Genomic DNA, 16167 nt, shown 5'->3' on the forward strand with positions numbered 1-16167 from the left:
ACCCACTTCATAAACTAAAATCTAAGTAAGGAGCCTGGGAGGTTGGAAGTGCTCTAAAAGTGTTAGTTTCCTTTGGCCATAGCCAAACCAGTTCTTCAAGAGCAGAAGCTCAGGGTGATAGAGCGTGGTCTGTGCATTCAGAAGGAAGGAGAAGGATATGGCAGGATGAGGGAGCTCCAGGTCGATGGTTTTGATTTTCTTAAAAAAAGAAGCCAAAATTAAGAGCAAGTGGGAAGTGGAAATGATGGGAGAGATAAGGTGTAAGAAAAGAGGGAAAGGCGACTTCCCTGGTGGTCCAGTGGTTAAGAATCCGCCTTCCAATGCAGGGACGCAGGTTTGATCCCTGGTCAGGGAACTAAGATCCCATGTGCCGCGGGAAAGCAAAGCCTGAGTGCTGCAACTGCTGAGCATGAGAGCCACTACTAGAGAGCCCGCGAGCCAAAACTGCAGAGCCCACGAGCTCTGGAGCTGACGCACCACAACTAGACAGAAAAGCCCAAGCGCCGCAGCAAAGATCATGCACCAAAGCAGCCAAAATTAAATAAATAAATAAATAAATAAATAAATATTTAAAAAAAGAAAAGAGGGAAAGGTGTAAATTAGTTATTCTGAAAACTGATTCATAGAGTTTATAAGAGATTCAATAGACTTCCCACTGACAGTGAATGCCCTTTGGAGGCTTGTGATCCTGAAATTAAGGTGGCACCTGCTACGCAGTTGTGTGGTTTTGTAGCACAGCTCAAGTGCACATGTGCAGACACAGAACTAGTGGATGGTTGGGGTTATCTGAGGCCAGACTTTTTGCAAGGCACATGTCGTAAAAGGAGAGAGGCGAGGCAACGCAATGTATTTTCAAGGGAGTAATCATAGTGGTAATCATGGAATTTAAGCTAAATCAGGAAAGAAGAAAAGACAGTAGGAGACTTCCCTGAAAATGCAAGGGAGCGGTATGGATGTTTATTCCACTTCTGGTATGAATTATGTTGCCTTTATCCTTAGAAGGACAATTTTCTTTTAAAATAATAATTTTTTAATCTCCCTCACATTAGGAAACTAAATCCAGAAGTTTATTAACAGACTAATACAACATGAGCAAGAAGAGTTTTTTCTAGGAGTATGTGAGTACTTAAAAATTACATCAACAAATGAAAGAAAAATAACCAAATGACCATATCATTAGATATGGCAGCAGTTATCTATTGCTGTGTAACAAACAAACTTTGTAGCATGAAACCATTTTGCTACACTCATGGATTCTGAGGGTCAGTAATCAGGACAGAGCATAACAGGGACTGTTTATCTCTGTTGCACTATGTCCAGAGCCTGACTGGGGAGACTCAAGGCCTGGGATGACTTGATGACTGAGGGACAGAATCATCTGGAGGTATCCTTACTCACTTGTCTGGCACTTGATGCTGGCTCTTGGCTGGGACTTCAGCTGGGCTGTCAGGTGGAAAATTTATACATTCCTCTCCAGGTACTTTCTCCAAGGGTTAATCTGAGCTTTCTCATAGCATGGCTGATGGGTTCCAAAAGTGAGCATACCAAGAGAAGAATGGACAAGTATGGAATTTTTATGATCCAGTCTCAAAAGTAACACAGTGTCACTTCTACCATACTCTATTTGTCCAGACAATTACAAAGATCTTCCCAGGTTCAAGGAGAGAAGATATAAACCCCACAACTCAATGGAAAAATTGTCAAGCATGTGGGATGGGAGATAATGTTGTAACATCTTAAAAAACATAATCTGCTACAGACATTAAAACGTTGTTTGATCAAATTCAGTATCCCTTGGTTTTTTAAAACTCTTAGATCAAAGGAAATAGAAGGATGGGTATATATCCAAAATAACTCAAAGAAGGGTCTTGAAAAGATATTACTAGGTCCGTGTTCATAAGTAGCATTATTCACAATAGCCAACAGGTAGAAGGAACCCAAGTGTCCCCTGACTGATGAATAAACAAAATGCAGTATACACACGCGCTGGAATACTATTCAGCTTTAAAAAGGAAGGAAATTCTGACACACACTATAACATGGATGAACCTTGTATTCATTATACCACGTGAAATAAGCCAGTCACAAAAAGACAAATACTGTGTGATTCTACTTATATAAGGTAACTAGAGAAGTCAGCCTCGCAGAAACAGAAGGTAGACTGATGGTTGCCAGGGCCTGAGGGAAAAAGGAAAATGGGGAGCAGTTATTTAATGGGTATAGAGTTTCTGCTTCGCACGATGAAAAGAGTTTTGGAGATTGATTGCACAATCATGTGAACATACTTAACACTACTGAACTGTACACTTAAAATGGTAAACAGTAAATTTTATGTGTGTGTATTTTATCACAGTTTAAAAAAAGAAATAGAAGGAGACTTTCTAGCTATGCTAAAGAATACTGTGGCGGGTATCGCATACTGGTATGCTCTAGAATGAATGCACAGAGGGAAGATACACAACTCTGTTTCCCAGGCTCTCTTGTGGTGAGGGCTCACAACGTGATTTGGGTCCCATCAAACAGAAGCACTCCTGTGAGACTTTGATGTGGAACGGAGTCCTCTGTGGAGAAAGGCAGTGTGCAGAGCATCTGCTTTGTTGGTGTCGACTGTGGCAGAGGTGGCAAGGTTCTGGAGCCAGCGCTGTAGCAGCAGCTTAGTAATTTGGCAGATGACTTCTTGATTCAGCACCTTTCAGCATCAGTGGTGGCAGCACTCCCAATTTTGTTCAAGGCAGAGTGGTTATGGGGTCTGGGAGTTGTCTGGGTCCTGTTCCTCCCACCTTTATGAAAAGCCCAGAGGCAAAATCATCATGGTTTGCATATAAAATGATTGTAAACAGAATCAAAGACACTGAGTTTAAGCAGAAAAGTATTGGAACTAATCAAAGAGTAGCCAGATTCAAGACAACTATATTTAAAAAAAAAAAATCTTTTTCTTTAACTCAACAATAATCAACTAGAAACGTAATTTTAAAATCTCATTCTAAATGACAATGAAAGTTAATAAGAACCAGGAATAGACGTACAAAAAATGTGCTAGACCTGTTTGGTACACAGTTTCCATTTCAGTCCTTTTCTTCTCTGTTTCACCTTCATAATATGTTCCACATTCTCCTAACAAAAATTAATAAACAACTAAAAGGAATATTATAACAAAATACTTCATGAGGACTGTTTCCCCCGAAGTCTCAGTCATAAGAAAACCTATTTTTGCCTGATTAGCTGAGCAAATTAAAATTCAATTCTTCTTTAGTTATTGTTGTTTTCCATCTCTAGGTTTTATTGCTTTGTTTTAACTTCTACGTTAAAGTTAAGAAAACAAAAACTATACACACCATAAATCAAGGCAAATTTTTCATTTTCAAACAAAAGAGGTTAAGAGGAAAACAATTCTGAAACAGCAGTGCTTCTGCCTCAGGGAGAGAAAGTTTTAATATAATCCTTACGAAACTGTGTTCCTGGCATTCTCTTCATAAGTCATGCATGTATAAGTAATTTTCAAAGATTTAAGGAAATCAACTGTTGCACAAAGGATGATGGGATATGTTATTTTGTTTTTGTATTTTTTTCTTTCTCTTTCTTTTTTCAGAGTTGCCCATGGTTTATTGGCCAAAAAATGAAGAGGGTTTTCTTGTTATTTCCTCTCTGTCAGAAGCAGTTAAAGAAGAATAGATCTGAGGATATTTGGGTGCTTTAGCTATATTTTTCATAAGTAAGCTCTGTTTAAGGAACATAATCAAAATTAGGGTAAATTACAAGCTCTGAGAGATTCAGAGCTATTTCAATTTCTGTACATTTTATGAGAAAGGAATCAGTTTGGAAAATTATTGGTGTATTTCTAAAATTGATGAATTTCAACAGCTTATATGGATGTATCCTGATTTAAAATATCAGTTGATATCCTATAAAACAATTGCATATACAAATGTGTCAGTTGGGTCTGCTGGGACCAGAAACTGAGATGAAGTTGAGTGTAGGAGGCTTACTGAGAAGTAACATCTGTGAAAGAAAAAAGAGGGAAGCTGGTCTGGGCAGAGAAGCCATCAGACCACAGTACAGATCTGCCAGCAACTCAGCCTTCGCAGTGGGGAGCTCCAGACCAAAGACTGCCCATTACAGGAGTTCTACATTTAGTGGAAACTGCCAGTCTTTTGTTCCACTATCTTGCTGAGTCATTAATTGGGGCCACCTCAAGTAGAGTAAGACCTTGGCTCAAAAGCTGAAGGAGACTTGAAGGAGTTAACAGCTAGATGCTGTCAGCTAACTGCACGGTCCTTGCAGGTGGGCAAGGAGTCCTTACTTTTTCTTTATTTTCTTTTTTCTTTTTTGCCCACATTGGATCTTCATTGCTGCTCGCAGGCTTTCTCTATTTGTGGCTAGCAGGGGCTACTCTTCGTTGTGATGCAAGGGCTTCTCATTGCTGTGGCTTCTCTTGTTGCAGAGCACAGGCTCTAGACATGTGGGCTTCAGTAGTTGCAGCACGGCGTGGGCTCAGTAGTTGTGGAACATGGACTTAGTTTCTCCGCGGCAAGTGGGAATCTTCCCAGACCAGGGATCAAACCCATGTCCCCTGTATTGGCAGGTGGAGTCTTTTTGTTTTTTTTTTTTAATTAATTTATTTATTGGCTGCATTGGGTCGTCGTTGCTTTGTGTGGGCTTTCTCTAGTTCTGGTGAGTGGGGGCTACTCTTCATTGTGGTGTGAGGACTTCTCATTGAAGTGGCTTGTGTTGTTGTGGAGCATGGGCTTAGACGCATGGGCTTCAGTAGTCGTGGCACACAGGCTCATTAGTTGTGGCTTGTGGACTCTAGAGTACAGACTCAGTTGTTGTGGCGCACGGGCATAGATGGTCTGCAGCATATGGGATCTTCCCAGGCCAGGGATCGAACCCATGTCCCCTGCATTGGCAGGCGGACTCTTAACCACTGCACCACCAGGGAAGTCCCTAAACTCTCTTTTTTGCAGAAATTGACAAGCTGATCATAAAATTCATATAGAATTACAAAGGACCGAGAATAGCCAAAACAATATTGAAAAAAGAACATAGTGGAGGGACTCATATTTCCTTATTTCAAAACTTACTACAAAGTATAGTAATCAAGACAGTGTAGCACTGGCATAAGCTTAGATAAATAGAATGATGGAATAGAATTCAGAGTCCAAAAATAAACCCTGACATTTATGTCAATTAATTTTCGGTAATGACATCAAGACAGTTCAATGGGAAAATAATAGTCTTCTCAAAAAATGGTGCTATGGAGACCAGATATCCATCTGCAAAAGAATGAAATTGGACCCCTTCTTCACACCATACACAGAAATTAACTCAAATGGATCATAAACCTAAATCTAAGGGCTGAAGCAGAAAATATAGGAATAAATCTTCAAAACCTTGGGTTAGGCAAAGCCTTTTTAGATATTACACCAAAAATCACAAACAGCAACAACAAAAATAGATAAAGTAGGCTTAATCTAATCAAAAACTTTTGTTCTTCAAAGGGCACATCAATAAAGTAAAAAGACAAATGATACAACAGGAGAAAATACCAGGGTGAGTAGAAAATTATCTACACTCCAGTTATATTAAAATTTCTGTCTTATCAGCGCCTTCCATTCAAGGCTGCTGTCTCCCCAGTTACTGCTGTGCAGATGTGAACATGTAACATCAGTTCATTTGTAACTGGGGTGGGAGCAAAAATGGATGCCCCACTTGTGATTTGCATGAAAGAAGAGCAGCTTGCAGTGATTCGCTTTTTGTGGTCTGAGGTCCCGTTATTTATCTAAGACTGTGTGTGCAGTATGGTGAAAGTGTTTTGTCATGAAGAAGTGTGTATGAATGGATAGAGAAGTTCAAGGAAGGTCACCCAAGTGTTAGCCATCAAGAAGGAGCCAGACGCCTGTCCATGTGAAGACGTGGAGACAGCGGTGCATTCATGGCTCGCAGCTCAGCCTAAAACATTTGTTAATGAGGGAATATGAAAGCTTATTGACAGATGGACAAAGTGTATTGAAAAGCAAGGAGATTATGTCGAAAAATGATGTATTTTTCTTTTCTAAAAGTTAATTAAAATAAATTCTACAGACAGAGTGTGGATAATGTTTGACTCACTCTTGTATTTGCAAATCATGTATCTGATAAGGGACTTGTATCCAGAATATATAGAGAACATAATTCAGTAATAAAAAGACAAATAACCCAACTAAAGAATAAGCAGAGGATCTGAATAGACATCTCTCCAAAGCAGATTTATGAAAGGCCAGTAAGTACATGAAAAGATATTCACCATTGTTAGCTATCAGGAAAATGCAAATCAGAAGAAAAATGACATACCACTTCATATCTACTAGGATAGTTATAGTAAAAAAAATATACAGTAACAAGGTGTTGGTGATGATATGGAGAAATTGTAACCTTCATACATTACTGTTTGAAATGTAAAATGATGTAACCACTTTGGAAAACAGTCTGGCAGTTCTTCAAAAGATTAAACATAGGGTTACCATATGCCCCAGCAATTCTACTCGTAGATACATACCCAGGAGAAACGAGAACATGTTTGCACAAACACTTGTACACAAATGTTCATAATAGCATTATTCACTATAGCCAAAAAGTAGAAATAACCAAAATGTTCATCAACTGATTAATGGGTAAACAAAATGTGGTATATCCATACCATGGAATATTATTCAATAATAAAAAGAAATGAAATACTGGTATATGATGTAACATGAAGGAAATGACATTATGCTAAGTGAAAGAAGCCAATAACAAAAGAACACATTTTGTATGATTACATTTATTTGAACTCTATGGAATAGGCAAATCTATGGAGGCTGCAAATAGATTGTTGGTTGCCTGGAGCTGCGGGAGTTTGGGGAGAAATGGGGAATGACAGCTGGTGGATATGAAGTTTCTCTTGCGGTGATAAAAATATCCCCGAGTTGATTGTGGTAATGGTTGAATAACTGTGAATATACTAAAAAAAGCATCCATTTGAACGCTTTCAATGGTGAAATTGTATAGTATGTGAATTGTATCTCAGGAAAGCTGTTTTTAATACTAATATATATCTGTACAAGCTACTAATTATAAAGGGTGAAAATAACTTTATGTTGGAGAAACTTGGTTGACTCCACCTTAACCTAGTAGTCAAAATTAGCATCACTAATGGTGGGACAAACTGTCCTCATGTCCCCCTGATGTGATACACTCAGAAGGATACTACACTTATTTGCTATTCACATCCAAAATACAAAAACCTGAATCTTATCATTGGAGAACTTCAGACAAACACACATTGAGGGCTGTTGTAAGACAAAATGGCCTGTCAGCTTAAGAAACAGCAATATCATGAAAGATGAAGAAAGACTGAGGAACTGTTCCAGATTAAAGGAAACTAAAGAGACAGGAAAACTAAATGCAGTATATGATCCTGCACTGGATCCTAGACCAGGAGAAACAGTCTCTATAAAGAACAGTGCAGGGACAACTGGTAAAATTTCAATAATGTCTGTAGATCAGATGTTAGTGTTGTATCCATGTTAGCTTTCTGAATTTAATAACTATACTATGGTTATGTCAATATAAGTCCTTGTTCTTAGGAAATGCACACTGACTCACTGAAATGTTTGGGATAGAGGGGGATGACTTGCAAATTGGTCTCAAGTAATTCTGAAGAAATATTCTACACACACATTTACGTATGTATGTGTGTATGTATATATGCTTGCAAGAAGAGACAAGTACAGAGACAGAGAGAGACAGAGACAGAGAGAGACAGAGACAGAGAGGAAATGATATAGCAAATGTGGTAAAATGTTAAAAATAGTGAGTCTGCATGAAAGTGATGTGGGAATCCTTGTCCTGTTTTTGAAACTTTTCTGTTAAAATATTATATTTATGTTTTCATCAACCACAAACCGTGGAGGAATATATAAGAAACTAACAAAAAATGGTTACCTGCTGGGGAACTGGAGGGAAGCACTATAGCTGATGGGCAGGGTGAAAAAGACACTTCATGAATCACGTGGATGTATTATTTATATGAAGTTTTAAATACCAAGTTATTTTTTTAAAATGAACCTTTGAATATCTGTTGAATTACATACCATGGTTACTCATATTCAGATATTGAACTCCTTATATAGTGGGTGCTTGACTGATAAGATTACTTCCTCTGAACACAAATTATACAAGTTGCTTTAATAGATATTAAGTAAGTTGTTTAAGGCAACAAAGAACAATCAAGGACTTGAGAGTTCAAACCAAAATGTAGCTCTTATTCTCACTCTTCAGTTTTCTTTATAACCCTTAGTATCTGAGACTGAGAAGCTTTGGAGACGTTAGCCTTTTGCTGCTTTGGAGAGGAGGAGAAAAGGGAAACACAGTCAGCACAGATGCTTCATGTGATTTGTTTTTGTTGTTGTTTTTAATATTTATTCATTTATTTGGCTGCACCAGGTATCAGTCACTGCGCATGGGATCTTTAGTTGTAGCATGCAGGATCTAGTTCCTTGATGAGGGATGGAACCTGGGCTCCTTGATTGGAAGCTCGGAGTCTTAACCACTGGACCACCAGGGAAGTCCTGTGATTTGTCTTTGAACTACTGTCTACTTGTGTTTACTTCTAGCCTCTTCCAACTCTGATCTATAGTTAAGAGCAGGTAGATTTTATTTCTTAAGTGCATTTATGAGATGGTCACAGCCAGTTCAGAATTGTCAGTGAAGCCACTGTGCTCTCCATTGGCCCATTGTAGCCATCACCCACCTCCTCTGTGTGTAGTGTGTGTTTGTAACATATTATACATACAACAAAGAGTGTATGTGTTTAAATTTTAAAATAAAAAGATGAACAGCTGTGTACCTACTGCTCAGGTTAGAAATAGAACATTACCGGTATCTCATTGGAACTATGTATAAAACCTCCCCAGTTGTGAACACCTTCTACACTGTTTTTTTTTCTTACAATTTACAGTATGTAAAGATCTCTCCACATGCATACATTCTTCACAACCACCACTATGAGTTCAGTATTGTTTTAATGTTTCGTTATAATTTTACCACATGTATGTATCCATACAAATATTAGTTTTCTAATGTTGCATAACCCATTACCCCAAAACTTAGTGGCTTAAAATAAAACGACACACATTTATTATCTCATAGCTTCTGAGAATTAAGGATTTTGAAATGGATTATCTGAGTGCTTCTAAAAACCTTGCAGTCAAGATATTAACCAGACTTCAGCCATCTGAAGCCTTTACTGGGGCTGAGGGATCTATTTGCAGGATGGTACATTCATAGGCTGGTGGCAGGAGGCCTCAGTTCCTGTCAGTGAGGGTATCTCCTATAGGGTTGCTTGGGTGTCCTCAGAACATTGTAGTGACTTCTTCCAGAATGAGAGATAAGAGGTGAGAGGTGAGAGAGAGAGAGAGTAAAAGAGTAAAGTGACTATATCTTTTAAGACTTAGCCTCAGAAGCCACATACATAATTTCTGCAAAATCTTATTTTTACAGGTAAATATTGCCTAGGATTGTGTATTCAACATGGGAGTGTTATCCATGCTGGGGCAGGAATACCAGGAAGTAAAGCTCATAGGGCATCTTAGAGGTTGGGTATCACAATAAATAACATACAACTCAGTTCTACTTGTTTTGGGGTGTTTGTTTGTTTGCACTTTATATAGTGAATTATATAGTGGGTAGTTTCCTATGTTTTGCTCAGTGATTTTTCGTTTGTTTTCTCTTTTTCTCTTTGGAGGTTCACAGGCACATTTATGTATTAGCAGTGTTATTTCTAAAGGATTCATCTATGTAGATGTGTGTCTTAGATCTTTTGGGCTGTTAGAACAAAATACCACAGACTGAATAGCTTCTAAACAATAGAAATTTATTTCTCACAGTTCTCGAGGCTGGGAAGTCCAAGATCAAGACATCTGCAGATTCAATGCCTGGTGAAAGCCCACTTCCTGGATCGTAGATAACTGTCTTCTCTCTCGTCCTCACATGGTAGAAGGGGAGAGGGTTCTCTCTGCAGTCTCTTTTATATTGGTACTAACCTCATTCATGAGGGCTCCACCCTCATGTCCTTACCACGTCCCCAAAACCCAATCTCCAAATACCTTCACATTGGAGAATGGGATTCAACATATGAATTTTGGGGGGAACATAAACATAAACTGTGGTTCATTCATTTTTGCTGCTCTATAGTATTCCACAATTTATTTACCCATTCTACTGTTTATGCTATAACAAACAATACAGTGAGGAACTTTCTCTAGTACGTATATGCTATGGGAATAAATCGATGCCAGTTTATATGACATGCCCGTATTCACATTTCAAGAAAAGAAATAATTATCTCAAGTGGTAGTAATCATTTATTTCCCCATGGCAATGGATGAGAATTTTAATAACTTTACATCATTGCCAAAGCTTGGCATTGTTCAATTCTAAGTTTTTGCTAATTCAATGGCATGAAATAGTATCTCACCAAGGTTTTAACTTGCTCTTCCCTGATTACTAGTCAGGTGAACATCTAACCATCATTATTTCCTTTAAAGTAAACTACCTGTCCTGGATACAAATTCTTTTTTGGTTATGTGAGTTGCAACAACTTTCTCCTACTTAATGGCTTGTCCTTTCCCTTTTTTTAATGCCTTATTTTGGTTTACAGAGGTTCTCAATTTTAATAAAATTAAATTTATCAATCTTTTCCTTTATGGTTTGTGGGTTTTTTTTGTCTATTATTTGAGAAATCCTTTCCTACTTTGAGCTCATAAAGATATTCTTTATTTTCCTCTCACAATTTTATAATTTTTTTTTTTTTCATTTAAGTCTTTTATCCACATGGGGTTGTTTTGTGTTGGGTGTGAGTTAGGGATGGCCTTTTGCTTTTCTATATGTGTTTATCAATTGTGCATATTTCATTTATTGAATAGTATATCCTTTCCCCACTCATCTGCAATGCTTGCTGTATTATGAATTGTTTCTATATATTTGGCCCTCTATGGATCCGTTGGTTTGTTTGTCTGTTCCTTTTTTAATACCACATTGTTTTAATTACTCTAGCTATGTAATATCTTCATATCTGGTAAGTCAAGTTCCCCTACGGTGCTCTTTTACAGAGCTTTTTTTTTTTTTTTCCTGTTCCATACACGTTTTAGAACCACTTTATCAAGTTCCACGACAAACTGTTGGGAATTTGATTACAGTTTCATTGGATTGGGGTGCACTCAGTTTGAGGAGCCATTACAACTTGAATCAACTGGAAAGAGACTTTTGCCAAAAACTGAACTCTGAAGGGATCCTGAAAAAAAAGTGCCAGGAAGAGTCTCATATATCTTGGAGAGCTTTTGATCATGTCTTCTTAGTTGTACCTACCTTGCTCCCTACCATCGTTGCCAAAGAGAGAGAGAGAGAGAGGAGAGAGGAGAGAGGATCAAGGTATTAACTAAAGGTGATCAAAGATGGGCATCCAGTGGTTTTATCTGTCACTGCTTTCTCTGGTGCTTTTTCTGGGGACATACTCTTCGGAGAAATGGAATTGAAAGTGGAGATTGGGAAGAAAGACAGGGTGAGGGGAAGCATGAAGAGAGGCTATGTTGCTGGAAGAGAAGACCTTAACTTTATTGGTGGCTGAAACTGCTGTTTCTTATGCCTGTTGGACTCTGAAGTTTAAGAGGAGGAATCCTGAATGGGGCTGAAAAATACTTCAAGGAGAAGGCGGCACATGAGGGGGAGGCGACAGCGTGGATAAGAGTTTCATGGTGAGTGTGTACATGGGAGGTGGGGTGAAGCTGTGGTGGGATTGGAGGAAAATGATGAAGGGCATTCTAGGCAGACGGAACAGAATAGGCAAGGAACAAGAGACAGAAACGATGGGTTTACAGGAGGCAATAGGAGTTCATTTTGAGTGAGAGATACAGCTGGAAAGATAAGTAGTAGCCCGATTGTGCAAGGCCATGAATACCAAGCTAAGGACTTTGGACTTTATTCTGGGGTGGCAGTGGAGACTTGAATGGGAGAGTAACTGCATCTGAAGTTTGCTTCAGGAAGCTCATTGTGGCTGCATCCTGGCAGTGAACCCTGTGACTGCGTCAGGTTGGGGCGCGGGGTAAAGCGCTGAGTGCTCCACTCCCCCCTGCAGGGGGCGCGCCGCCAGCCCGAAAGTCCTCCTCGCCTCCTTCCTCACTGCCAGTGTTTCGACTCGATGTGCTCAGAACTCGGCTAGCCTGCCTGGTCGCTCCCACTTCGGGCCTCGGCTAGCCTGGACGCGCCCCCGTGCGTCACGTCCGCTCCGTCTCCTGGCTCTTTAGAGACGAAGGGGCGCGAACGAGACGTCTGCGCCTGCGCTGCGGGGCCGCAGTCGGTGGCTGATGCTGAGGGTCTCCAGGGGCTTTCGCGTCTCCACTAGCAAGTTTCTGAGTCCGCCACCGTCGTCTTCTCTCGCAGTACGCCCATAGAGATTTGGCCCAAGAGATTAAGCAGACGGTGTAGAGGGGCTCGATTGCTCCCTGACCTTAGCGGCGCCAAGCCCAACACCACTCCCCTTAGGTCTCTCAGCTGCGAAGAGCCGAGTCTCTTCTTTGCAGTTTCCCTCCACCTGCTTCTTGTCCGTCTGCGGCCAAAATGTCCATACTAGTGAAAGCACGCGCCGGCCGCTAAGTATGTCCCGGCCGCTAAGCATGCCCAGCTGGGCTTTCATCCATGTTTCTAGGGCTCGTTTACCTCTGCAGTCAAGTCAGGGACTCGGAGTTGAAGGGGACCTTGGAGGTCATCAAGTCCCACCTCTTAACCCTTCCCGTCTTCCCAAGTGAGCGAATGTACGTGTTTTACTTGCACGCCCCCGAAGATCACCCATTTCTTAGGACAACTCTGATCATGTAGTCTTCCCGGAAGTTTCTGCCACTCAACTTTCATTCCGTCAATAATATTTGTTGAGAACACACTATGTGCCAAGTACTGTAGTTCCTGGGGATACAATGATGTTAGAGTGAACACATAAGATTGTTGATCTTGGAGTTCACATTCCAGGCGGTGGGGGCGGGGAGGGGGAGGCCAACAACGAAAAATAGAGGCCGTGACTTATGCTTGCAAAGAAATAAATAAGCCAAGGCTTATGGGAGAAAAGTATAGGTGGGAACTACTTAGTGTGATCATAGAAGGCCTCTTGGAGGCAGTGACGTTTGTAACCAGCCAAGTGAACAGTTAGGAGCAGAATGAGTTAAAGGCTGAGGGAAGAGCAAAGCCCTTGAGGCAGGAAAGAGGTTGGTGTTTTCTAGGAATAGACAGAAGGCCAGTGTGACTGGAATGTGGTGAGCCAACGTTGAGAATGGTGAGAAAAGGTTGAGAATGTAAACAGAGCCAGAAGTAGGTTTTGTTGGTCATGGTAAGAAGTTTGAAGTGTATTCTAAGAGCAGTAGGAGGCCAAGGAATAATTTGGGGCTGAGGCTTGATCTTAATTCAGTTGTTTAGAATTGCACAAAACCATATCACATATCATAGGTTTTTTTTCATATCATTACTTTAGAGATTTGAAAATGGCTGTCATGGTTTCCTCCGAGACCCCTTCTCCTGAGCCCAACCCCTAAGCTGTGGTTACTTTACCTCTTCTTGCCCAGAGGACTTATGGATGACTTTCAAAATGTCATTCTGAACTCTGAAAGTGTGGAGAATTTTAAAATGTAAATCGTGTGTACATTTTGAAAGGAAAGGAACCAAGACTTTTATGAGATTCTCAAAGAGGTCTTGTAGAGATTAAGAACCACTGCTTAAACATTTCTCAACTATGTGATCCTGGTTATTGTTCTCTGCAATGTAGGGTACAGTATCAGTTTCAACTCAGGCTGGTTCTTTAAACCGTGAAGCAAAAACAATAGGATTGCTATGAGGATTAAATGAGATTATGCTCAAAAAGTGCTAATGGTAAGCCACGAGGCGCCAGCCACACAGTACTACTGTTAAAAGCAAACACCTGCATCCCGGGGATGGAGGAACCATTTATAGATAATGCTCCTTTAGCATTCCACAAACATTCACTAAGTGTCTATTCTGTGTAGAGCCCCTGGTGAAAAAGATCTGCCTTCCAGGAGTTTGTTATCTAGTTGAAAGAGCCTTGTAGAGATACAAAACACGATAAACTAAATGCCCTGAGAGGGGCCTGAGTACAGTGTTCTGGGATCTGGGAGCTGCAGGAGAGGTGTCAATTTCCACTGGAGGTATGTGGTTACTGGAGTTCATATTTGAAATGGGTTTGAAAGATGAACATACTGAATTTAAAAACAAACACAAAATCAACATTACACGTACACATTTTATTCTTGGTGATGTGGAAAGACCGATGGAAACGTTGCGATCACTTCTGTTACTAAGCTGTAGGTTTCGTGAGAAAGGCACCTATCTTTTGTCCAGTCTGTTTACTATACGTTGCATGCTCTGGGCAGTCCTTATCTTCATGTTCGGGAACAAAGTACACAGATACACACCCCTTTCCGAAACGAAAGGCCCAGGGACTCCGAGAGAGGAGTGGGATCCTTCTCGGCCCAACCACACAATGGGGGCCGCTTCGCCGTAGCCCGCACCCTGCCCCGCAGGCCCCACTCGGCCGGGGTTTCCGCCGCTCAGGGCCCGGTCGCGCCTCCCCCTGCAGCCCCCGGGGGCGCAGCCACAGCCCGGCGGGGCGCCCTCCCTCGCTCGCTCGCGCTTCCCTCCTCCTTCGCTGGGGAGCCGGAAAACCCGGAGCGAACCGGCCCTGCCCGGCGGCGCATGCTCAGTAGCGAGCAGGTTCAGTTCGCCAGTAGGAAGCTCGAGCGCTACACCGGCGTCAGCGGCGGCTGCGGCGGCACCTCAGGGCGGCCAGATTCCCCAACAACGACCACAGGCCTCTCCCCTCCCCCGCTAGACCCCGCGCCCTGCTCCGCCCCGCCCCGGGTCGCTCGCGTTTCGGGGTCCCCGCTGCGCGGAGCGGGCGCCGCGGCCGGAGCGTCCCTCCGCACGCCCTCCCCCAGCCGCCGGCTCCGCCGCGGGGCCAGGCCGGGCCCGGGAGCGCAGCCCCGGCGGGCGGGCGGGCGGCGACCGCGGCGGAGAGCAACCCGGGGCGGCGCCGGTGGGCCGGGGAGGGGTGGGGGGCCCGGCCCCGGGGCGGCGGTGCGGGATGCCGCCGCCGCCGCCTGCGGGCTGCGTTCGCTCTTCGCGGCTGGTGCCCGTGTCGGGTGGGTGGCCGGGCGCGGGCCTCGCCCCCCAGCCCCCTCTCCGGGGCTAGCCCGGCCGCTCGGCGCCCCGAGGGGGCCGGGCCGTCCGGTGGGGCCGCGGCCCTGTTCCGCGCTACGAGCTCGCCCTCTCGCGGCTCCCCGGCCCGGCCGCCGCCGCCCCTCTCCTCGCCCGGAGGCGCCCCGGGGGCACCATGCAGGCGCAGCAGCTGCCGTACGAGTTTTTCAGCGAGGAGAACGCGCCCAAGTGGCGGGGGCTGCTGGTGCCAGCGCTGAAAAAGGTGAGGGGCGCGCGGGACCCTGCTTCCCGGCTGCAGCGCCTGCGAGGGCGCCGGGCCGGGGCCGGGGAAGGGCTGGGAGGCGGGGCGCGCGCGGGGCCGTCTTTCTTCCCCGTCTCACCGCCTCCCAGAGAGGACGGCGCACTCCCGGAGGTTCCCCCACACTCGCTGGCTCTCCGTGTTGACATTCACCCGGTGTGGGGTGTGGGAAGGCCGCACGGAGCCAGGGAGAGTTTGTCCGAAGAATCCAACCGCTGAGAGCTTACTGCCCTGCCCCTGATTTAGAGACGAGAGTTGGAGGAGCCTCAGTTTTGAGTGGAGGTCAAAGCAGGCCACTTTCCCGTCTTCTCGGTCCTCTCCCGGAGCTGCTGTCAGCCTCGGGTTTTAGATGTCCAGTCTTGCGCGTCTTAGTGGGCTCGAGAACGCTCTGGCCATAATGCTTGCTCTAAGTAATTGCAGAGCTCGTCTGCCAGCAGGAACATGGCCTGCTTTGCTCACCGTCTGTAATCACTCTTTATTCCCCTGAATTCCCCCCCTCCTCCGATTTACAGGGGCGGGTGCACATGCCACTGTTCGTTCTTTCCTTTCCTTTCTTCTTTTCTTTTCTTTCTTCTTTCTTTCTTTCTTTCTTTCTTTCTTTCTTTCTTTCTTTCTCTCTTTCTCTCTTTCTCTCTTTC

At 43.2% G+C, this 16167-nt stretch overlaps 1 protein-coding gene across 2 annotated transcripts in view; it reads left to right on the plus strand.

Annotated features, from left to right (window-relative positions):
• The first annotated feature begins 15266 nt into the window (after positions 1-15266).
• The window catches only part of SOS1 (SOS Ras/Rac guanine nucleotide exchange factor 1), a 125350-nt gene continuing 124449 nt past the window's right edge, over positions 15267-16167 (plus strand). For both annotated transcript variants that reach the window (XM_057740692.1, XM_057740694.1), the window contains exon 1: positions 15267-15493. In XM_057740692.1, the coding sequence (XP_057596675.1) occupies positions 15407-15493 (87 nt within the window). In that variant the 5' untranslated portion in view covers positions 15267-15406. The remainder of the gene's footprint in view (positions 15494-16167) is intronic.

The sequence above is a fragment of the Hippopotamus amphibius genome, chromosome 7 (assembly GCF_030028045.1).
Source record: "Hippopotamus amphibius kiboko isolate mHipAmp2 chromosome 7, mHipAmp2.hap2, whole genome shotgun sequence".
Lineage (NCBI taxonomy): Eukaryota > Metazoa > Chordata > Mammalia > Artiodactyla > Hippopotamidae > Hippopotamus > Hippopotamus amphibius.